Source organism: Rhea americana, unplaced genomic scaffold, assembly GCF_003343005.1.
Source record: "Rhea americana isolate MKP2758 unplaced genomic scaffold, rheAme1 scaffold_413, whole genome shotgun sequence".
NCBI lineage: Eukaryota > Metazoa > Chordata > Aves > Rheiformes > Rheidae > Rhea > Rhea americana.
The window spans coordinates 293,298-313,772 of record NW_028186550.1 but is presented as its reverse complement, the minus strand read 5'-3'; the positions used below and the strand labels follow the sequence as shown (position 1 = coordinate 313,772).

The following is a 20,475-nucleotide window of genomic DNA, read 5'->3' as shown; positions in this document are numbered from 1 at the left end:
CCAGTGGTGTTGGGGAGAGGGATGCTGGGATATTCCCAAACTATCAAGCACTGATTTAGTTCCAAAGAGCAGTACAAGCCTTTAAAAAGAGATAATTGGCAAAGTTAGGGCCATACCTTGAATCATATCCATTTGGAGGAATCTTTAAGCAGTAGAGTTGCCTCTATCATGAGGAAGTATAATCTAGATTTTTGAAAATCTGTTTCTCTCAACAGAAATTCGTAAGTAGCTTCTACAACAGTCAGAATAACATAACCAGATGTGAAAGAACAGTATTTTCCTTTAAGTATTCTCTGTAAGTATTGCAGAGAAGAGTGGAAGATGGCTAGCACAGAGTAGGAGAGAGAGAGCAGGGAAATGGGTACAAGAACCTCCAAGTGARGTTGAGTGCCTGAAATCTGGAAAAATAGGGAAAGATTCAGTATCAAATTCAAAGATGATCCTATTCACCAGGAGTTAACTTCTCAGAAGAATAAAAATTATTTTGTCAAAGTTATTTTCAAAGTCTTCAGTGAAAGATTTTCTTATTCGCTGGAGAGACAGATACAATTCCTAGAAGCCATGTAGACTCTATGAAGAACAAGAGCTATGACTGTTAGGTACTTAAGTTACATATTTTATATATATGTGTGTGTGTATATATATATGTCTATATAAAAATGTATATACACACAAAATATGTATTTGTGTTTATATATGTATATTTATGTGAATATATTGTGTGTGTATATATATTATATACACACACACATGCATGTATATATTTATCAGATCATCTGTTTGAACTGAAAAGTCTGACAATCTACAAAACCTGGAGCTAATATGATCTTAAGAGGATGAAGAAATCAAGATCTTTCACATCCTTAGTGGCTCTGGAGTCACTGTCAGGAACTGAAGTAATTCCTTTACTTGATCAAAGTACAAATTCACAATGCAAAATTCAGTATTCTCTGCCCATCTTCTGAGTGGTAACGACCTAATTTTACAGCAGCGAAATAAAATTCATCCAAATTCTGGAGACCTGAGTTCATTTTCTCCTGACTTCTACTAAGTGCTAAAAGGAAATCACAGAAGATACATTTTGTAGTAGAATCCCTTCAAAATGRCAGATTGGAAACATTTTACAGAATATAAATTATACATATGTACACATATAATATACARCATGTACAGAGCTAAAAACATAAAAAGGAAAACTACATTTGAACTTATCAAAAGAAAATGAGGACCTGCTGGCAACACTGTTCAGGCACTCAAAGCATCAATAACTATCAATGAGCACCAACTATTCCAGATGCATTACAAGAACTTTACAAACAACGTGATCAAAAGGTATCTTTTGAAAGCTTCATAATGAATCAAATATTTAAGGTCAGTCTGGCCAGCCTGTTACAGATGCTCAGACCCAGTATATACATCATGCAACAGGGGATTCAGGAAGCTTGTAGTCCTCTGATTCAGTATATACACAACATCCCTGAAAGGCTGATTAAATTGTTCCTCATTACCTACTGTTGAGAGAAGCAAAGCAGGTCAGATAGCAGACATTACTTCCAAATGAAGCAGCACTGTTCGTTGCACTTTTGAGATGGAAAATGTTTGTTCCTCAATCAAAGCAGCTATTCCATTTTAAGAAAAAGATGATGAAAAATGTGGACATTACACAGCACATGAACTCAGTAGCTTCAGACCAAGAAAGTTCAGGAACAGAGGGGCTCAGTGTTAGTGAACCAAACCAGCCTAATCATTCCTTCTGTGTCTTCACTTTTCTAAAATTGATGTCAGTATCAAAATGCAAACAAGTGTAATTGCTCTATTTCCTTCCTCCGTGGAAGAAAGAATTAGTGACACAGTCCATTATACTCTGCTTTTGTTTCAGGTGGTCAAACGGCTCCAGTGAGTCCCAGTGTCACACTTGCACATTCCCTTCTTTATTTTGAGAGGCCTGAGAAACACGATTGATGCTGCTTTCAATAAAGAGTTTCAGGCCTTTTAAACCTTGTGCATAGAGATATTCCAAGTACCAGTTCCACTTTCTTCCCTATAAAAACAGAAAGAGTAGTTAGATGGGCAAGACATAGCTTTGTCCCTTTCTTAAGACCATCTGAAAAGGTCTCCAAATACCACCCGCCATAGTTCAGCATCCATCCTAATCCATAAATATCCACTGGTATATAGAGATCACATCCTTTTCCCTGATGCCTGAACTTTTCACTCATATTACATGTTCTTAGCTTGAATATGGAAAAATCATGATCTTTTTAATACTGAAGATGCATATGAATCCCAATCCTAAGAGGGCAAAGACTACTGAATCACCAGTGAAGTAGTCAAGGACCAAATGAACATGGATATTGAAGTCCTCCTTCCCCCACCAATGGAGATTCCTCCAGATCAGGTTAGAGGTACAGCGTGGTGGAGGAAGGCAAACTGCCACTGTATGTACTTACTCAGGGGAGGAACCCTGTTTAAAGCTATAAAAGAGTGACATTAAGCTATGCTTAAATATTATTTATCATTTAAATTCTGCTTTAGTTGCACCAAAAATAGAACTTTTTCCAGAATCTGCACAGAAGATAAAACAGCCTTCTTTCCCTGTACTGACTCTTGGATGAATATATATGTCTCAGATCATTTGCAGAGATTGCTAGATACATAACTTAAATTTCCTGATACCGATGTACTCATGTTTGGCCATGTTGGGAGTTGGAACCCATGTCTACAGCCAGAATTTTTCTTTCAAATTTTCTAAGAGCATTTCTGAAGTGAATGAATATTACCATCTCATCCCCTTCTGACTAAGCAGTTGCTGAAAATAGCCTGTTTTCATTTCACACACACACAAAGAAATCTTACCTTAATTAAACTGAAGTTGAAGGTATTATCATCTGGCCAGGCCTTAAGGAGAGGGAATAAAAACAGTGTCAAGTCAGATGAAAAGTATGTCCAGAATTGCTTGGTCCCCTCCTGTATCACTAATTCCAGGTGCGCAAGGAAGTTCAGGGATTTTTAATCATGCTTGAGAACAGACTTCCGGCATTTTACTTAAACCAGTGTACAAAAGCAAGACAACATAGAGAGCTTCTTGCCCCCTGCTGCAGCATTTCTGGATAGCAACACAGAACGTTGATAGATATCTTTAACCACCGTCTCTACGGCGTACAAGCCACTACTTCAAAACATTCGATAGACAATTCCCAACAGTGAGATAGAGGAAAAAACCTACTGWCATTTAGTTTATTGTTTCTGTTCTCAGTGTGCTGCAGAGCAGTGCCCTCTGGTGTTCAGCACTGAAGTGTTTAAGAAAAAATGGCACTGCAGCTTAATGTTTTTTCCTGTGTTAAGATCTATGGTAGCTACTAAGCAAAACCTCTTTCTTGATCCTACAGTAGGAAGGAGAATCCTCTCTGCCAGCAGTTTTCGACTTACAAAAGCTACAAGGAGAAATTAGAAAGCCTCTGAACGGAAAGGGAACTAGACAAAAGGAAAGGCTAATCCTGCTGTAACAGCAGAAAGAGCAAGGAAAAGAACTTAAATCTATCATTTTTAAAAGATTTATTTAATAAAAATAAAACAGCTTCTTTTGTTAAGACAAAGCTTAGGTTTAGGTCAGCAGCAACRGAAAAATTACCTGGATTCACAACACTGAGCATACAAACCAACTCAAATTTGTGACATATTCCTAACCAGGATTACATCTGCTTCAACTTTTTGACCTCAGGTTTCCTCAATTCATTTCAGTGAGCCCAGAAGCCCACACCTACACATGCCTTAAGTCTGCTAGCGTTCCTTGCAACAAGGACAGTTTTGTGCACCCCTTGYACACTCTATAAAACTTCGTTTCTGAGCACAGCATGCACCCCTCAGCACAGTAACAGCTGTGGCAAGCTGCTCTCTTCACTATTCAGTAGCTGCACTGAATGCATATGGCACTTGGAATTCCAGGAGATAAGTGGCAGAACTCAAATACATCAGGCAATACAAAGCAGCACCATATTATTACTTTTCCTAAAATATTTGAAATAGGTACTTTTATATCTTTTTTTTTTTTTACTGAGCCATTCTCAAAAGCTACTGCAACAGCCAGGAAGCAGTGCTAAAAGTTCTACTGTGGGCATTTGCACACACCGTAACTCCATAGTTCTTGATTTTCAGGAGTTTAGAAGTTTACATCACACTCCATGTTTTGTAGGGCACGATGGACTATTGTGAAGCTAGTACTACATTAGTCTATTTTTTCATTATTTATCTATTTTCATTCTCAGAAATGACCATAAGCACAAATTCACCTCCTAGGACTGTTACATTCATACTTTCATACCATGCAAACAAAAACTATTTAAACTGTGCCACTGATCTGACATTTACACAAAAAGCCATACCAACTTTTGAAAGCTCTGTTGACTCTAAAAGTGCCAATTACTCAGCCAGTGTACCGAGACACTTCTCTACAGAAACTGCTAAGATAAAACATCTAGTGCTGCCAAAGGGCCAAGCGCTGGCCTACATCATTACCTGCTGCAGGAACAGGAGAGCATAACCCATCATGGCTGGGTGGTAGACAATGTTAAAGCTGGTTTTGAATTCCTGCACTCTGGTTTTCTTCAGCACTTCATCATCCAGACGAACACCTTGAGGATGAATGTCTTTCTGGAACGCACTGGATGTCCACAGACACCCCACCATGGCTATTATATATTGGTTGTACTCTTGGTAGGTCTGACTACTGAACTTGAATTGCAGTATTTTCTGAGGAACAAAAAAATAAATCAGTAAGCTGCGTCCTCAAAGCAGTTATGTACTCCCYCTAGTCCTTAAAAAGAATGCTGTTAGATCATCTCCTTTCTATTCATCCCAACTCCTTACTGAGGTCCATTCCAGCAAATAGCCAGATTTGTCCACAATACCTTTTTAATCATCTCATTTTCTTTTGCAGCTACCAAGTTGGTTCGATACCTAAGAAAACAAAAGAGAATGTTAGATGCCTGTAAATTTTAATATATATTAGCGTTGAAAAAAGCTGGAGGAATGCTTACATACAGAATTAAGAAATTTTTTTCCTCCAAGAGACCATCAAACTCACTGCTATGGGGTTTTTGGAGAAAAAAAAAAGTACAGGCAGGAGAAAGGTGCTTTATCACTAGGCATAGACCCAGCCTCTCCTGAGGGAATAGGAAGACATATGATTAGAGTCATCTCKTGGATGAGCTGTATGTGACTGGTTTTCATGGGACAAAGTCACCTTCATAAAGGCTACATGCAAGAAATGACATTACAGCCTTGAAACCAGCAGAAACATGCAGTGTATCTTTAAGAGGGAGACTTCCATTCACCAAGTAGAGAAATGGAAGCCACTGGAAGTAATGCAACTTGACAGTTGTTCTATATAATAAGCACTAGCTCTTCTTATTTCCCAGAGACCATCCTGTCACATTAATTACCCTGCAGTCTCCTTAGAGAAAAAGGCACATGGAGAGCCCTACGCCAGCTGTCAGCAATTGGCTACTCTTCTTAGATGCAACCACTGGAACTAACAAGGCCAACAGCAGCAGCCCTGTTCATGGATCCTACAGAGCTGAACAGTGCCATCTTCAGACCTGCAGGCAGCGTAAGACAGCCCCAAATTCCCACAGGGCTTGGAGATGGCAGAAGTGCTTTACATTACAGAATTCAGAAGAAAAGCTTAAGTCTAGTGATCAGAGCACATGAATGAGAAATTTTATGGTTAGCTACTAACAACTCCAGCTCTTTGTTGCTGGCTGACTTCAAATTTCTTAAAACAATATGGGAACATCTTCCTTCACATGTTAAAGATATGTAAATAATACAAGGAGAGAAGTCAGAATCCTCCTATTTGAGGGAACAAATTGAAAAAAAAAAAAGAGTAGGAACTACAGCTGTAAAGACTAGCAYGAGATCTGGGCACAGCCTGAACATCTCACTTTTGCCTTGCATAGTGAGAAAAAGCAGATTTAAGATTCTGATTTTACACCAAACTAATGTTATTTCCAGAAGATCGAAAGAGGTGTCCCTACAGCCCACACCATTTGTAGTACCTGTACATGATGTAGCAGAGCTGATTCAAGCTGACAGAATCCATGCTGAGCAGCGCTGGATAGAAAACTCCAGCAGGAGGCATTATCAACAAAGGCAGATTGTATCTCAGATAAATGTCACACACCTGCAGGAATGAAGTAGATCTAGGCAGATTATTACTGCTCTTAACCACCCCCAAACATCTACCAAACAAAAGMGAGCACAACACTGCTTTTCTGCCTGCTGCATCAACTTCACTTTGGAGGGACAGCCAGGGTGAAGTAATTCCATTTGTTTCCTTTCCAATAGGAGACAAAKTCAGTAGTACATATCTTAGCATCTGCTTTAAATGTTTAAGTACACCTTATGTTCCAACATGGTTACTTCTTGCATTAAATCTACCTAGATCCCTTTAAAAAAGTAGCAACCACTTTTTTTTTTTTTTTTTATGGTATTTTATATTATTTTTAAACATGAGGCTTGGGTTGCACTTGACCAGACCTAAGTTTTTTGATACCAGCAAGTCAAAYAGACCATATAACTCTTCCCTATGGAAAATTAAATTCTTCTGTTTGACCCTGCTGGAATTGCATAACCACACACTAAAACTTTGCTCTAAGARAAGATGATATGGCTATAGAACAAAGGGTTTTGATTAGACTCATGTTTAGAGTTTAAGGTTGAGTTACAAGGAACAAAGGCATTTTATAATTTGTGCAGATTCAACACTATCTTCAGCTATAACGACAGTCTTGAAGTATGGATAAAGAATTGAAGCAATATTGCCAGGACTTAACACATTATTATCCGCCAGTGTAGCCAACAGTAATTGTTCCCAAGTCMAGATTACTCCACTTCTTTTCAGAAAGGTATTCTAAATGAATGCATCTTCCTTAGAAATATGGTGGGCTAAGAACATGAATAYCTGGTTAGTGCAGCTCAGATCATAGACAATCAAGTTGTGACAACTCACTATCCAAAAGTTGGATACTTTTTATAGTGTGTTCAATTGGGCATCACATCTGTTTTAGGAATCCTTCCCTGCTCCAACTCATAACAGACTTTTCACCACAAACAGCTTGTGAGACCCACACCTTTCCTCTTGCCCTCAGCACACTTACRCTAGCTAAGGTATAGGCAGATGTTGTTATGTAATTGAATTACTGACACTTTCAGAAAACTAGACTCTTAATGTCTCAACTGTATGATTTTAGAAATCTCTAGAGAATTAAAAATTCTGAATATGTAAGCAAAGAGTCAAGGACATATTCAGATCTTAATGGCTAAGTAATACATCTTAGTGGCTAARTTCACTTCCTTTAAAAACATTAAAGCCAACCCACATGAACTTAGTTGCCTGGTAGAGCACCAATGATCATACACTGATGCCTGCATGATTCTCTGTATATTCCCACAAAACGAGTATTTATTTTAAACACACTATCTTCTGCAAATATTGTGACTACTTGTTACGTGCAATTTTGTTATGGATGTTTTAGCTACAAGCGGATGCCAACACATGATAAACTTTCATTGTTTTGTTAACTCTGCAATTTTATCCAAACTGTAAGCGAGAAAAGCATGGCTGGAGTTCACGTGGCAGTAAGCACACACCCATAGAGAAACTAGGGAAGCTAGAGAGTAGGTTTAAGCTTATATGAAGCTGTTTAGTTTGTCCACAAAATAAACTGYGAGAAAACACTTCATTTTTAAAGGGAACTTTTAAGGAGCAAATCAAGATATGTCAYTTGAAATTGAAATGAATATTATTTTAATCTAAAAAACAGTACTAAAAAAAGGCTTCAGCTGTTCACGTTATGCCACATTTTTACTTCCTCTTCTGCAACACGCCAATTGCAGAGAGTGCARATGCTCTCTGGCAGCAATATTTAGCTCTGCCTATTGATGCAACAGCAGAAACAATCTCCTGCAGATCTACTAGGTATTTGGAAAGTTCTGGTATTTAACCTGAATTGCAATTCTATAAACTCAGAAACACAGTTTCATGCTGTAACTTAAAAAATGGAAACACCCCCAGGAAAACGGAATTTTGAATGCCAAAATAAATGGGATACATACAGTCTCATAGAAATCCAGAATGAAGTACAGCAAGAAAGTAGCATTGCTTTCCAAACGCAGTGCAACAGTCGAGATCCGTCCAACAAAGTGAATCAGTTCAGCCACTACATTCACCAGTCCAGAAAGWGTGTTATTYCTGTGGCAGTAGCATGACATACAACATTAGTATTTGYGCCTCTTAACAAATAGTAMAAAAYAGAAGTGGTAAAAAGGAAACTGAARGTCATCCTTCTGCCCTACCACCTCCTACAYTATTCAGCAAYAYTTTTTTTTATCATATATATCCAGTGACATATTGTTATCCACATTATTTTAAATGTGGCCCAKCTGTCAATGTTACAGTGATCCTGGCTTCTGGACATTTCAGTTTTCATTCTCAACTGAAGAATACTTTTAAAGAAAGACGACAGACAGGATTGACAAGGTAGCTTACAACAAAGCAGAAACATTACAGCATTACTGACCTTCTAGTCAGTCTTTATAATGATAATAGAGCTAGAATATGTACCCATGCACGCGTGCACACATATCATGTACATTTGTATGTAAAAATACATTTGTGAACAATGCACAAAAAACAGTATTGCATTTATTTCAGATAAGCTTACAAAGAGTAGCCTTGAGAATCAGACTCTGAATCCACCTGAATCACATGCCAATTTAACCAGTTCTGCAACAGCTCTTTCAGGCTCTCAAGAACACTGCACTGCAAGAGGCAAAAAGAAAACAGATTGAAGACAATTTACATAAGTGAATAACACTAAACAGAAACATGCCCTCAGAACTGAAGTGTACATGCTAAATAATTTTTCAGGGCCACAAAGCAGCGAGCTAATTGCAATACCCTCTTGWACTGAATGTGTGTGTTACTTAAAATTTTCCTGGAGAACATGAGTTTCAAATACTGTTAAAATTACAGAAAAACAAAGCATATTGTCTTGCTATTGTCTTGCATACTATCAGAGTTTTTTTTTTTTTTAAAAAAAAATCCAATGCCTTAGTTTAATTCCAGTCAAAATAGAAAGCATCTTGAAGGCACTCATATTCCAAAAGAATTTACAGCCTAAGTATATATTTAGCCTTTACTTAGTCACAGACTCCCCAAAGAAGTCCACTATATAATCCCTCAAAACTGCTTATACAAGTGGAGATAGCTATACCACCCAGAAGTAAATAGCCAGTGTGCTCACTTATATTACCTTAAAATAAAGGGATGATGTGAAAAAGAGCTGTGCCAGGGGATCATAGAGATGTGACTTCATTTCTGAAATAAATGAGAGATAAGTATGAAATCTGTGCACAGATTCTAACCCTCAAGATCAGATATTGTCCAGCCTCATCCAAAAGATCTCCATCACRTACCAGAGAAGCTGCTGAGGGGAATCCAAGACATGAGTCTGAGGATTTGTGATCGGCAGCAGAAGCCATCCCAGAGAGGAAGGCTCTTATACAGGAACTCTTCACAGGAAGAAAATCCCTCCTGCAAAGGAGAGCAATATTCAAGAATTCATCTCATATGCCTGAACCTTGCCATATTCACGGACACAATTCCCCCTGGAGGAGGAAGAGGCTTACATCTCTGTCCCGCCATGCAATTCATCCAGACACTAGCTCATGAAGTGTATTTTCTCCAGTCATCATACTTGCAGTAACCAGGCCCATCTCAAGAATATGGGCTCACTAAAGGAATATATATTTTTATTACTTTTTTAGTGACTTGAGACACTGTCACCTCTTAGAGATGCTACAGAAAACAGATAAGTCTCATATACACTTTAAGGGAAGACTTCATGAAACCCCTGGCTTCCACAAAAGAGGCACTTACCTGCAAGAAACACTCTGTCTTGTAGACAGTTTCCAAGAACTCCTTGAATTCTTCTTCATATTGGTTACTATCAACCACACACCAAGTGCATTCTAAACAGGAAAGAAAACTGTATTTGAGCGTGAGTACAGCAAGAATAAGTACAATCAGAAGCAAAATCCAAGCTACTCTTTGGGATTTGTTTTGCGCTATATAAATATCTTTGTAAATCTGCATAGTTAAGTACCATTATTGAAAGATGAAAAGTGTCAGACATCCTTTAATTCCCTGCATGCAAGGTAATGTTAAGTTTCTACCTTCCTGAAGAGTCTGGCCCATCCAATAGTAGAGTCTCAGGTAAATAGATTCATCTTTGATGCAATTCATGTAGTGAAGCAACAAGGGGTTTGTTAGCACTGAACCCATCTGGGAAGGGAACTGCAAGAGAAATCAAGACAAYTAAGTTATTCAGTTTTTACTTCTGCAAATTGCTAGTAAAGCTCATGCTATCACAGCTGTCCAGCTGCTTTGCCAGTGGACACACAGGGTCTCTAACCAGCAATAAAACTATCTCCAGTACTCCATCACCAGACTAGCTGCTCTGTCAAAACTAGGTAACACATCTCTATGCCCTCTTTATATGTGAGTAGTGCATATGTCCATTGATCTCTCTCCAACATTTAGTAAGCTTGTTGAGACCTTGACACTCACCTCTAGATGGTGGATGTTTTGCAGGAGCTGGGAAAAGGTCTGCAGCTGCTCCACTGGAAAAAACTCACTGATACTGCATAAGTCAACAWGGTTCTTTTCTTTGCCCCCTGCTAAATGATTTGTGTTGGCACTGCTTGCAGGTATAATCAACTGGGTATTCCATTTCTGTAAAGAAAAACCACAAACAAATAGCAATGACTGTTTCCAATGCAATCAAGTACACATTGCATACACTTGTGACCAGTGTTTCCATAAACACCCKTACTGTTCTGCCAAAAAGGCATCTAAGTTGTCATTCTAACAGGAATGCTGTATTTCCATGTAGCTATCCCACCTTTCCCTGTGCTGAAATAAAGCCTGATTTGCATTACTGGATAGAATTCAGCATAAAAAAGAGCTGCTTGRCACTTCTTAGATTCCCATAACCTACTCTCTTCCGGGACTGGTGTTGAGCTGTGCCTAGAAACAGTGACTGGGTGACTGGAGAATTTTCCTGGTTTCTTCGCCTTATAGTGTTGATCGCTGCTTTCCAYGGGCCCTCTGAATTCTTGAAGTAAGTCTGAAAACACAAATCAGGTATCTATGTAAGAGGTTGAACTAAGGAAAAGTGACAGAAAGATTTTCTATTCTGATGCATGTCACTGCAGAGCTGTATATACACTCAACTGTCTGTGCTTGACAGACCAAGCGGGTAATTTTTGGCAGCACAAAACTATATTAATTCCTCAGTTTTATTACCTTTTAAATATTGATCAGAAGAAATATAAAAGTACAGTTGTTGAAATGAATGCTCTTTTGCAGAAGTCAGAGGKTTCCAACACTTCTGCTTTATAATCCTCTTTGATATTATTTTTCAAGTCATRGAATAAATCTCAAGTATGCATTAAAATAAAACTTGACCAATGCTGGTTTGGGCTTAGGTACAGAAACCTTTAATAAAGTGTGTTAATTGAAACAGTTGAAGATGAGTTTGGTTTTTAGTTGTTAGTTCTATCTGCTTCACTTCTGTGCATTGCACACAAGTGTAAATTCTCCAACAGATGAGTGTACAGCATGATGCAGACTATAAATTTATAGAGTTATAACACAAACCGATTGGAATACATTTTCATGTATGGAAGCACAAGTTGCCAATACATAGATTCAGTAAAAGATCTCTGCATTTTAAAACAAACTTAAATCCATCCCATTGAATTTTTTCAGAAATTAAATTTTGTTGCAGAATTTAGGTCTTACCTACTGCTATTTTCTTTGTTACATGTTCTGCTTTTACTACATGGATACGATCCTGTGCGACATGCTCTGGGTGACCCTGCTTGAGCASGAGGGTTAGATTAGATGATCTCCAGAGGTCCCTTCTAACCTCAACCATTTTGTGATTCTGTGATACAGAATCATTGGACCRAATGACTAAGCATACACACGCATATAAGTCTCTAAAAATTAAGCTATAATTAAACGACACTGCCAAATCCACTAATCACATTTTTCCTACTGTTCCCTTTCCTAGGGAGGAGACTTCTCAAGTGGGAAGTTACTGCTTACTGATTTCTGCTGTTATTTGTACTGGAGAAAGTCAGCAATTTAGGCAATGCCTTGCACAAATAAGACCGTTCTTTTCTTGTGGAACTTAACACTGTATAAGACAAATCAAAACCAGCAAGCTTAACAAAAGGAGAATAAAAGTAATCCTATTAAGGATGAAGATAYATATACCATTCTATTCCAAATCACCTCATCGTATTGAAGAGAAAAACTGCAAGGCAAAGAATCCTCACCTAAATCTGATTTTAGTCAGTGAAAAAAGGAAATCTTCACCATTGAATCATGCTATAGCTTAAATAGAAAGCTCAGCACAAATAATGTCATTGTTCCAAATACAGTAAATCTCATTCCTTACCTTCATCTTCCCAGGAAGGGTTATGGAGACCAGTTCAGGACAGAAGAGCTTGTAAAGTGATAATAGAGCCTGTAGATGAGGCTGCATTCCCTGTCAAGTAACAGAACAAGAGTAAAAGTATATACTGTGTTTTTGACAGAGAAACTCAGTATTGTATTCAAGAAGCAAAAAATCCCTAGGATTACCAAAAGCTTTTTAAAGCTACTTGTCACAAAGTAACTAGAGATAAACAAGTGAATGAAATGAAGCAAAGCACAGAAACTTTGTTAATGAAATACCATAAAARGGAGATTGGAAAAGGAACTTTGTCATCATAACTCTAATATGAAAGGAATTAATCAAAATTATGAAAAATACAGTTATATCTGTGCTGCCTAAATGCTCCCAAAAAGCACTACYCAAAAGCTAGCTGCATAATATTACCTATACTTCTCTATCAATGTTTTGTTGCATTGTTTAGTAGTAGCATTGTTTAGTAGTATAGTGATTTTTTTTCTTACAGAAAAGGGAGTAAGATCACATRGGATCTTTCATTTTACAGCCACAGGTTTGCTACTTCTTGAAAAAGGAAGAGGAATAGAAAATTGAAAGAGGAAATAAATAAGTGAAAAGGAACTGCTTTTAAGTTTACATATTCTACCACGCCTAGCCATAAAATGTATAGCTCAGTACGTGTCATTGCATGTGCTTATAAGGAACACGGGACAATTGGGGAGGCACATGCAGACAAACTCCTGATGCTACAAAGATTAGAATCTACACTTCCAACCTAATACCATCTTGAGATGCCAAACACTCTTCTCCATTCCATAAGGACATTAGTATTAAAAACTGTAAGCTTACCTGCAGTTCAAGCTCTACAAGATTTGAAATAAACTCACCATTTTTGCTTGGAGGTCTAGCAGTCTCCTAATACGAAAAGGCTTGACTGGAAAAACAATTAAAAGCATTATGGATAAAAAAAACTACACCAGACATTTAGGTGAAAATGAGATATCGTTTTTATTATAGGAAGTCATGGCAAAGCAAGCAGAAACAGCCAGTTTTATTTCTGGATGAAGAGATGGGTTTCTGATTCAGAAACTATTACACAAATCAGACTGAACTACCAATCCTGCTCCCTTGCCTTAAGGGCAACAAATTGCCTAGCCATTGTTATTAACTCTGTTGGAAGAAAAGCCAGGGCAAGCAAACAAAATAACAAATTAAAAGGCCTTCCATCTCATACAGCTGGATACACTCACCACTTTCTTTCCTGGTCAGCAGGTAGAGCAGGTGACAGATATAGGGGCACTGCAAAGAAAAGGTAGCAATTAACTATCCCGCTGATAAAGACTGCTACCATTATAACTAAAGCAATACACTATAGTCATACACTTAAAAGCAACACTCTCCCCACAGAAGCTTYACAAGCTGATATTGTTGCACTCAATTGTTTGCCTCAGGTTCTCACTGCATCCCCACCAGGGCAGATCATAGCTTACAACCTTTAGGAAGCAGCATGTTTTTGCAGAATCTCATGTCATCTGGATGCCAATTCACACACTGCAAAGCAKCATTAAAATGAATGGCACATTAATTTCATTTAGAACAATTACCTTCATTTTGAGCAGTTCCTATAGCAATAAAGCTATATAAYGAGGTTGAAGCTTGTTTTTCTGGAACTAGTGATGGATATTTCCAGAATAAGTAGTAAAAGAACAAAGATATCCTTGAATCAAAATAATTTATTAGAGCTTGTAMCTACAGTTTAGGCAGTAAGTGTCTTAAATTAGTTTCACACCAGTTCTGCTCAACTTTCCAATTGGCCTATTATGTCTGAAAAGAATATCTTAAATAATTAGAATTTAAATTTTAGAGAAGTCAGTTTTCCAAAAAGGCTATAACCAAAATTAACCTGTACCCATTAGAAACATTACAGGGAATATAACTAGGAACTTTAAGAGTCTTAATCACAAGAAATTGAAAAACATTAACAATTTCCTATCTATCTAAAACAACTGCCAAGATCATCTGAATCTGAACAGAACTTAAATACTTCATTTTTATAGCATCTGGAATTTTACACAGTCATCATACAGCAGAAATCTCCTGACTGCTTGTTCCCATTTAAACTACATTTAAGTCAATTAACAGGAATAGCATTTAGTTTCTCATCATTGAATAAACATTACTTTAAGAGGTTTCTTTTCTTCTTTTTGCCCAGGGTATGCAAGTCAGCTTCTTCTCAGGAGCAGAAGACTTCACCTGCTCATGTCTGACATCAAAGGCAATTCCAGAGACTGYAGTGTCACAGTCACCCTTGGGATTTCAGACAGAATGTACTGTCACTCTGCTCTTGTTACAGAATGTAAGTTCTTGGAAATATGTTTAAACATCCYGACTACAGTATTCAAACTAAAATAATCCTATGCTACTTCCCTGCTTCCGAATCTAAATTACCCAGCAATCTCAGCAACCTGAAAGGAAAAGGAAAAATAAATTCTAGCCCTATGAAAATAATCTCTAACCGACCACTAYCCTTGCCTAGTTCTAGCCTTAATATGCACACTATCAATTAGCATTTAGGCTTATTTTGTCAATCTCATATATTCTTCTTCAGCATTCCTTACCATCTTCTCATCTTGCAGGAAGGAAAAGAAGAAACCATAGAGGGCATGAAGTTGTTCCTTGTGATCAATGAAGTCAAACACTGTGATCAGCCATCTTATGAAAAGCAGCTGCAGAAAAAAAGAGCCATGCTATGGTAAGTGAGGGACAGGAGCAAGACAGACCAACCACCAGCCCATATAAGAGATCATCATTAAAGTTAACACATCATTCTTAAGGACAAGATAGCTACAGACTGCACATCGTCTGTAGTGATTCTGCTGTGGAAGAAAGCCTGCCAAGAGCACCAACTACTATACAAGAAAAGGAAAAGTAGCTCTGTTTGAATACATGCCAGTCCTCAGATATGAGGCAGGCTTCTGAGCAGTCTATGTGAAGACCAGAAAGACTCTTCTGCTAATCTTAAAGTCATGTTGCCATGGCCATGACATACAGAATCTCAGAAACATCTTGCGCAGTTTGGTGAATAATGGCTCACACAACACAGGTATTTCATGGAAATGTTGATGTAGACAGCATCCCTAAGGAATTCAAAGATACAAAACAAGCAGGAATTGCACAAATTCCCACTTGGAATTCTAAGCGTTTCTCAGTTTCCATTGCTGTTCCAGTAACAGTATCCCTGTCAGTCTTTCTATATGATAGCAACTTCTGTAAGAACTTTTTACATTAAAACTTCGGCATTTCTGCTTCCTAAAAATAATCTGTCCRCACCATCCCACTGCAGAAGCAATTAGTACTGCAAACATTTATGAAGTTACCTGGATGCTGCCTGAGCATTTGCTGACACAGAGCCAAGATACAGATGAAACAACAGAAGTTTCTGGTATTACTGAGGCTGGAATCAGGCTCTTCAGTAATCGAGTATTCACTACATCAGCTAGAAAACAAACAATTTTAAATGGGACACTGCTCATGTTCTTTAATGCGCTTTTGCRGGTCAAGTCAAAGTCCTCACTGGACAAGATTATTCGGAGCTTTAATGCTTACAGTAACGATGCATGGGAATCCATCAGGGACTCCTCTCTCTCTCCCACTCTAAAATCATGGGAAATTTTTCTTTTCAGGTTGAGGAAAGAAAATGGACAATCTAGTTTTCTAGTATTGAAATAGTCTTTAGACTCCTAGCAAGTTACCCAAAAGTAACACAAATCCATGGTAATATTAAGTGAACAGTTATTCAGTAAAACTTCAGAAAAATAGGACAGAATACATACAATAGTACATATCACTATACTGCCCAAGTTAATAATTTGSTGGTTCATATAAGATAAATTTACTTCTAATGGAACAAATTAGATAAAGTAGCAAATGCATGGCTGAAAATACTGTGGAAGGTAATGGAAAAATTAGATGATCTAAAATTACATTTTGTAGAATTTACATGACTTTTTAAGTCTCAAAGAGTTTAAATATAGTCTAATAAAATATCTGAAGAACATAAATGTAAAGCAGCTAGGTGTTATTCAAACCAAGGCCAAAATAAAGAATCAGAAAGCATAAGAGAACAGTATAGTATGTTTTATGAAAGTTTTATTCTGATTTCTAACCTAGTGTGGTATGGATTAACAACCTTCTCCATTATACTTAGATGTTATAAGAGTATATGATTGTCAATTTAACATCAACAATTTTGTGTTTTGGAGATAAGCAAATAATTTTAAGTCAAGAAAAGTAATAAATTAATTACAAAATGGGGAAAGAATCCTGTGTACWCGTATTTGATTTGAAGGAAGGAAAAGTTTAATACTTTTTAAARCGAATAGTTCATTAATTTAGAAGTATAAATTATGGCCACCATCTCTTTAAAAAAAAAGAAAAAAAAAGCAGTATCAAGTCTGCACTGACACTGCTGAACTGACTATCAGTATGATTACTGTTTAATTTTAGCACTTTCATTTACACAACCATGCCAGTTTGTTCAGCTTTTGGGAAGAAAAACCCTACACAAACAGTTACAACAAGGAAAAGATACAAYGGCTGCTAAGAACAGACTTTGAGCCTTTAAGAGACCTGCAATTAAGAACAAAGGAAATAACAAGCTTCTTAAAAAAAAAATATTTGTAACAAACCATACCCTAATACAAATCTGGGTATCACTCACTTGTACCAAGAGCTAAGGTTATTTTTATCATGAACTCAGAATTTACACTGCAGAGTAATGCAAAATTAGTCTTTCTAGCAAAGTGCCTTATGATACAGTCACTATGAACACATTCTTGCAAAGCAGGTCTGATTAGAGGGAAGGGATAYGTGTTCCCAGAGGACACGCTAGCAGTATATAAACATTTTACCAAGTTTGCCACTGAGTGCCGCATTCAGCAATACATCAAATACTTCAGGGGGTAATCCTTTTTGCAGGGCAATGCTTTCCACCGTAGCCAAGTGTTTCTGCAGAACTTCACTCTTTTTCAGTGAAACCCGATCTTTAACTAAAACAAACAAACACAAGGATAAAACAATTTCTGAACTGCTGGACTGTAACTGAACTATCTGAAACTTCCCTGAAGGTCCCTATACATATTTCCGTTTGTTGAGTCCCATTACATAGTAATGGAAAATGAAAAACATTCTGAGACATTAAAGGATGTTTATAGATCTCGGAAACTGGGAGACAGAGTATGACAGGTGAATATAGTTAGAGAAAGTGTTATTTGTGTTTTAATAAATCAGTGATTGTCTTTTCAGTCCTAGATACCTAACCTTAAAACTGCTCTCTTACCTTTCTCAAAGTAGCTAACAGCTTGCTCAAGAGAGTCTTGCTTGCTTTCATTCACCTGACTGTTATGAGATTGATGATTCTGGAGACTTTTTTCAGGGTCAGTTCTCCCTCTTTTTTGCCATGCAGAGAGATCAGTTTGATTATTCTGGTGAACTTGCAGAGGCTGCTTTGAATTCTTAGAACTCTTCCTTCGTTGCATCTTTTCAGATTCCCAAACGAGACTGGAGAATTTTACTCATTTGTATATRGATTCCAATCCTTTGTCACAAAGAGGGAAGAAAATAGATAATCTTCCAGCAGCTGGAGAACATCAGAGAGCCAGTTGCCTGTAAGAAAAGATTTTTTCCTGACAAACAGATCCCAGAGGGATCCTCCATAAGGTAATGGAGTAGCTTCATAAGAAACAATTTAGAGCAGCCTGTCCCAAAAAAGATCAGATAACACATTCAGAAGATGCACAAACAACATTTTGTTTCAAATTTCATTTCATTTCTTGTATCAGAGGAGAAAAAAATCACAAATAGAGATTAACACAGACTCCTTTCAATTTGAAGATTTTCAGATAAAATTTTGTCTAGTATTTTAATCCAAAATTAAGATAACCAGAAAGTTAGCAAAACACAAATCAACATTTTTTCTTATTTTGTGCATTATCAGTTTACTTCATTGCACTGTTTATATCAATGTAATCAGTCAACATCCTGAAAGGTAGTACACAGATTTTAGAGGATCATAACAACACTTTTCTTCTTATTTCATGGAATATTAAATAGAAGCATGTTTCCAGCCTTGATAAGGAAATAACTTTTTGTATACACATCAYCTGAACAGCTTCACACAGAACTTGACATAACAGGTTTGATGTACATAAACTAGCCCATTTACAATCTTGAAAAGCAAAAAACAACAAAAAAACAAAAAACATACCTTAGTTTCAATACTTTTAGGAAGCACTGTATTGCTTCTTTTTTTCAAGCTTTTTCTTCAGAATATCTCCCTAAAAAGAAGTTAGTATTTTCACATAATCTTTCAACCCAGCAGCTAGGATTTCAAAGAAAAGATTAAATTTTCATAGACTTCCAGGTGAATCACAAGAGCCATCAATACAGCAAACCAGCCTAGTTCTGGATGAAATGCAATCAGAAAAAACAGCATTTTCTCCCTAACATGCTACAGATGCCAACATTTGTCCACAGAACATGAAATTCTGCTACAAGTTCCTGGATTTTGTAGAGTGTGCCTGCATGCCCTTGCATTGCTGGAAGCTATCTTTTGCTTCCCAGTTTTCCTGCCACATGAAAATGGAATGAATTTGAGCTCATACTCCCTTCTCAGCTCTCACTAGCTCAGGATGTCGGAATCGTTCCTGTTTTCCTACGGCTTTACTGCTCACAGACCTCCCTGTCCGGCATGCTCAGAGCAGTAATCCCTGGCTGGCTACGCCGAGATCTTCTCCAAAGCACGGTGACAGCGCGTTGGCGGTACCGAAGGTTTGGTTTGAAGCCAGTTACTGTGGTCAAGGTGACACGGCGTGGACTGAAACATACCGGTGCCAGGGCAGAACCCCCCACCCCACCCCCCCCAGCGCCCCGTGTCCTGAGCGCACCGCACACCCCTCGGGAAGGGGTGAGACTACAGCCCTCCCGTCACCACAGCTCAGCGTCCCCCCCGCGGCCGGAGCCGCCCGTCCCCTCGCGGCGGCGGCGGCTCTGCGGGGATGGCGGGCGGGCGCTAGGCCTGGCCCCCCCGCCCCTCCGCGGGGCGCCGCCGCCGCGGCTCATGCCGCGGGGGAGACGTTGTCCTCTTCACGAGTGACCCCCCCACACACGCGCGCGCGCACACCCCGGGCCCGCGCCTTCCGGCCCCCGCGCCCCGCACCGGGTCGTTGCCATGGTTACCAGCCCTCCCGCCGCCGCCGCCGTTACCTGCTGCCCGGCTCTCCTCAACCGCCCCGCAGTTCAAACCTCCGCGCCCCGCCCCGCGCATGCGCGCTGCGCCGCGTCGCCGCCGCCTATGGGCACCCGCTCCAACCCCCCCCCCACAGGCGCATGCGCACTACGACACGCGTCGGAAGAGTGAAGCGTGCGGCCGCGCGCGCTGTGCGCATGCGCCGTGGGGCGCGCGCGCTCCAGCCTGGGGGGGAGGGGGCGGCGTGTGGTAGAGRAGAGGCTGCCCGAGCGCTGCGCGCTTGGGGCGTAGAAGGCTGAAAATGGCCGAGCTCGGCGGTGCTTCCCGTCCTCCCGCTGCCAGAGCGAAGCTGCTCCTGGCATGGCGCAGCGCTCCGCGCCGGTTCCGGCCGGCCGCGAAGCTAGGCCGCAGCCCGCCCCCCCCCCGGCGCCCGCCTCGGGCAGGCCCCGGCCCCGCTGCACGGCGTTTGGATGAGAAGAGTTGGGAGAGAAAAATAGAGAAAAGCAAAACCAAACAAATCAGGAAGGGGAAATTAGCATAATATGATGTTGTGAAAGGACTAAATTAGTTCCTGGTGCCTTATCGCCAAGCAAAGATGAGTGGTGGCTTCCAAAAATAGCTTGCTAATGCTGGGAGGCAACGATGGAGGTCAATCCAATATAGATAAAACACAGAGCTCTTGTTACTGGGATCCAAGAAGAGCTG

The 20,475-nt window shown here is 39.2% G+C and overlaps 1 protein-coding gene across 2 annotated transcripts; it reads right to left on the bottom strand.

Moving 5' to 3' along the window:
- Positions 1-884: 884 nt before the first annotated feature.
- On the bottom strand, positions 885-19,830 carry CENPI (centromere protein I). 2 transcript variants are annotated; one of them, XM_085314879.1, is made up of 22 exons: positions 19,788-19,830; positions 18,790-18,859; positions 17,863-18,188; positions 17,435-17,572; positions 15,902-16,020; positions 15,143-15,250; positions 13,775-13,823; positions 13,412-13,458; positions 12,531-12,620; positions 11,061-11,189; positions 10,631-10,795; positions 10,237-10,357; positions 9,941-10,032; positions 9,478-9,595; positions 9,315-9,379; positions 8,724-8,821; positions 8,116-8,251; positions 6,057-6,181; positions 4,908-4,956; positions 4,516-4,749; positions 2,857-2,898; positions 885-2,041 (listed from the first exon to the last, which is right to left on the bottom strand). In XM_085314879.1, the coding sequence occupies exons 3-22, from the start codon at positions 18,059-18,061 to the stop codon at positions 1,910-1,912; spliced, it is 2,256 nt and encodes a 751-aa protein (XP_085171005.1). In that variant the 5' UTR covers positions 18,062-18,188; positions 18,790-18,859; positions 19,788-19,830; the 3' UTR covers positions 885-1,909. The 2 variants fall into 2 exon arrangements, with proteins under 2 accessions (XP_085171005.1, XP_085171006.1); XM_085314880.1 differs by lacking the exon at positions 18,790-18,859.
- Positions 19,831-20,475: the final 645 nt, after the last annotated feature.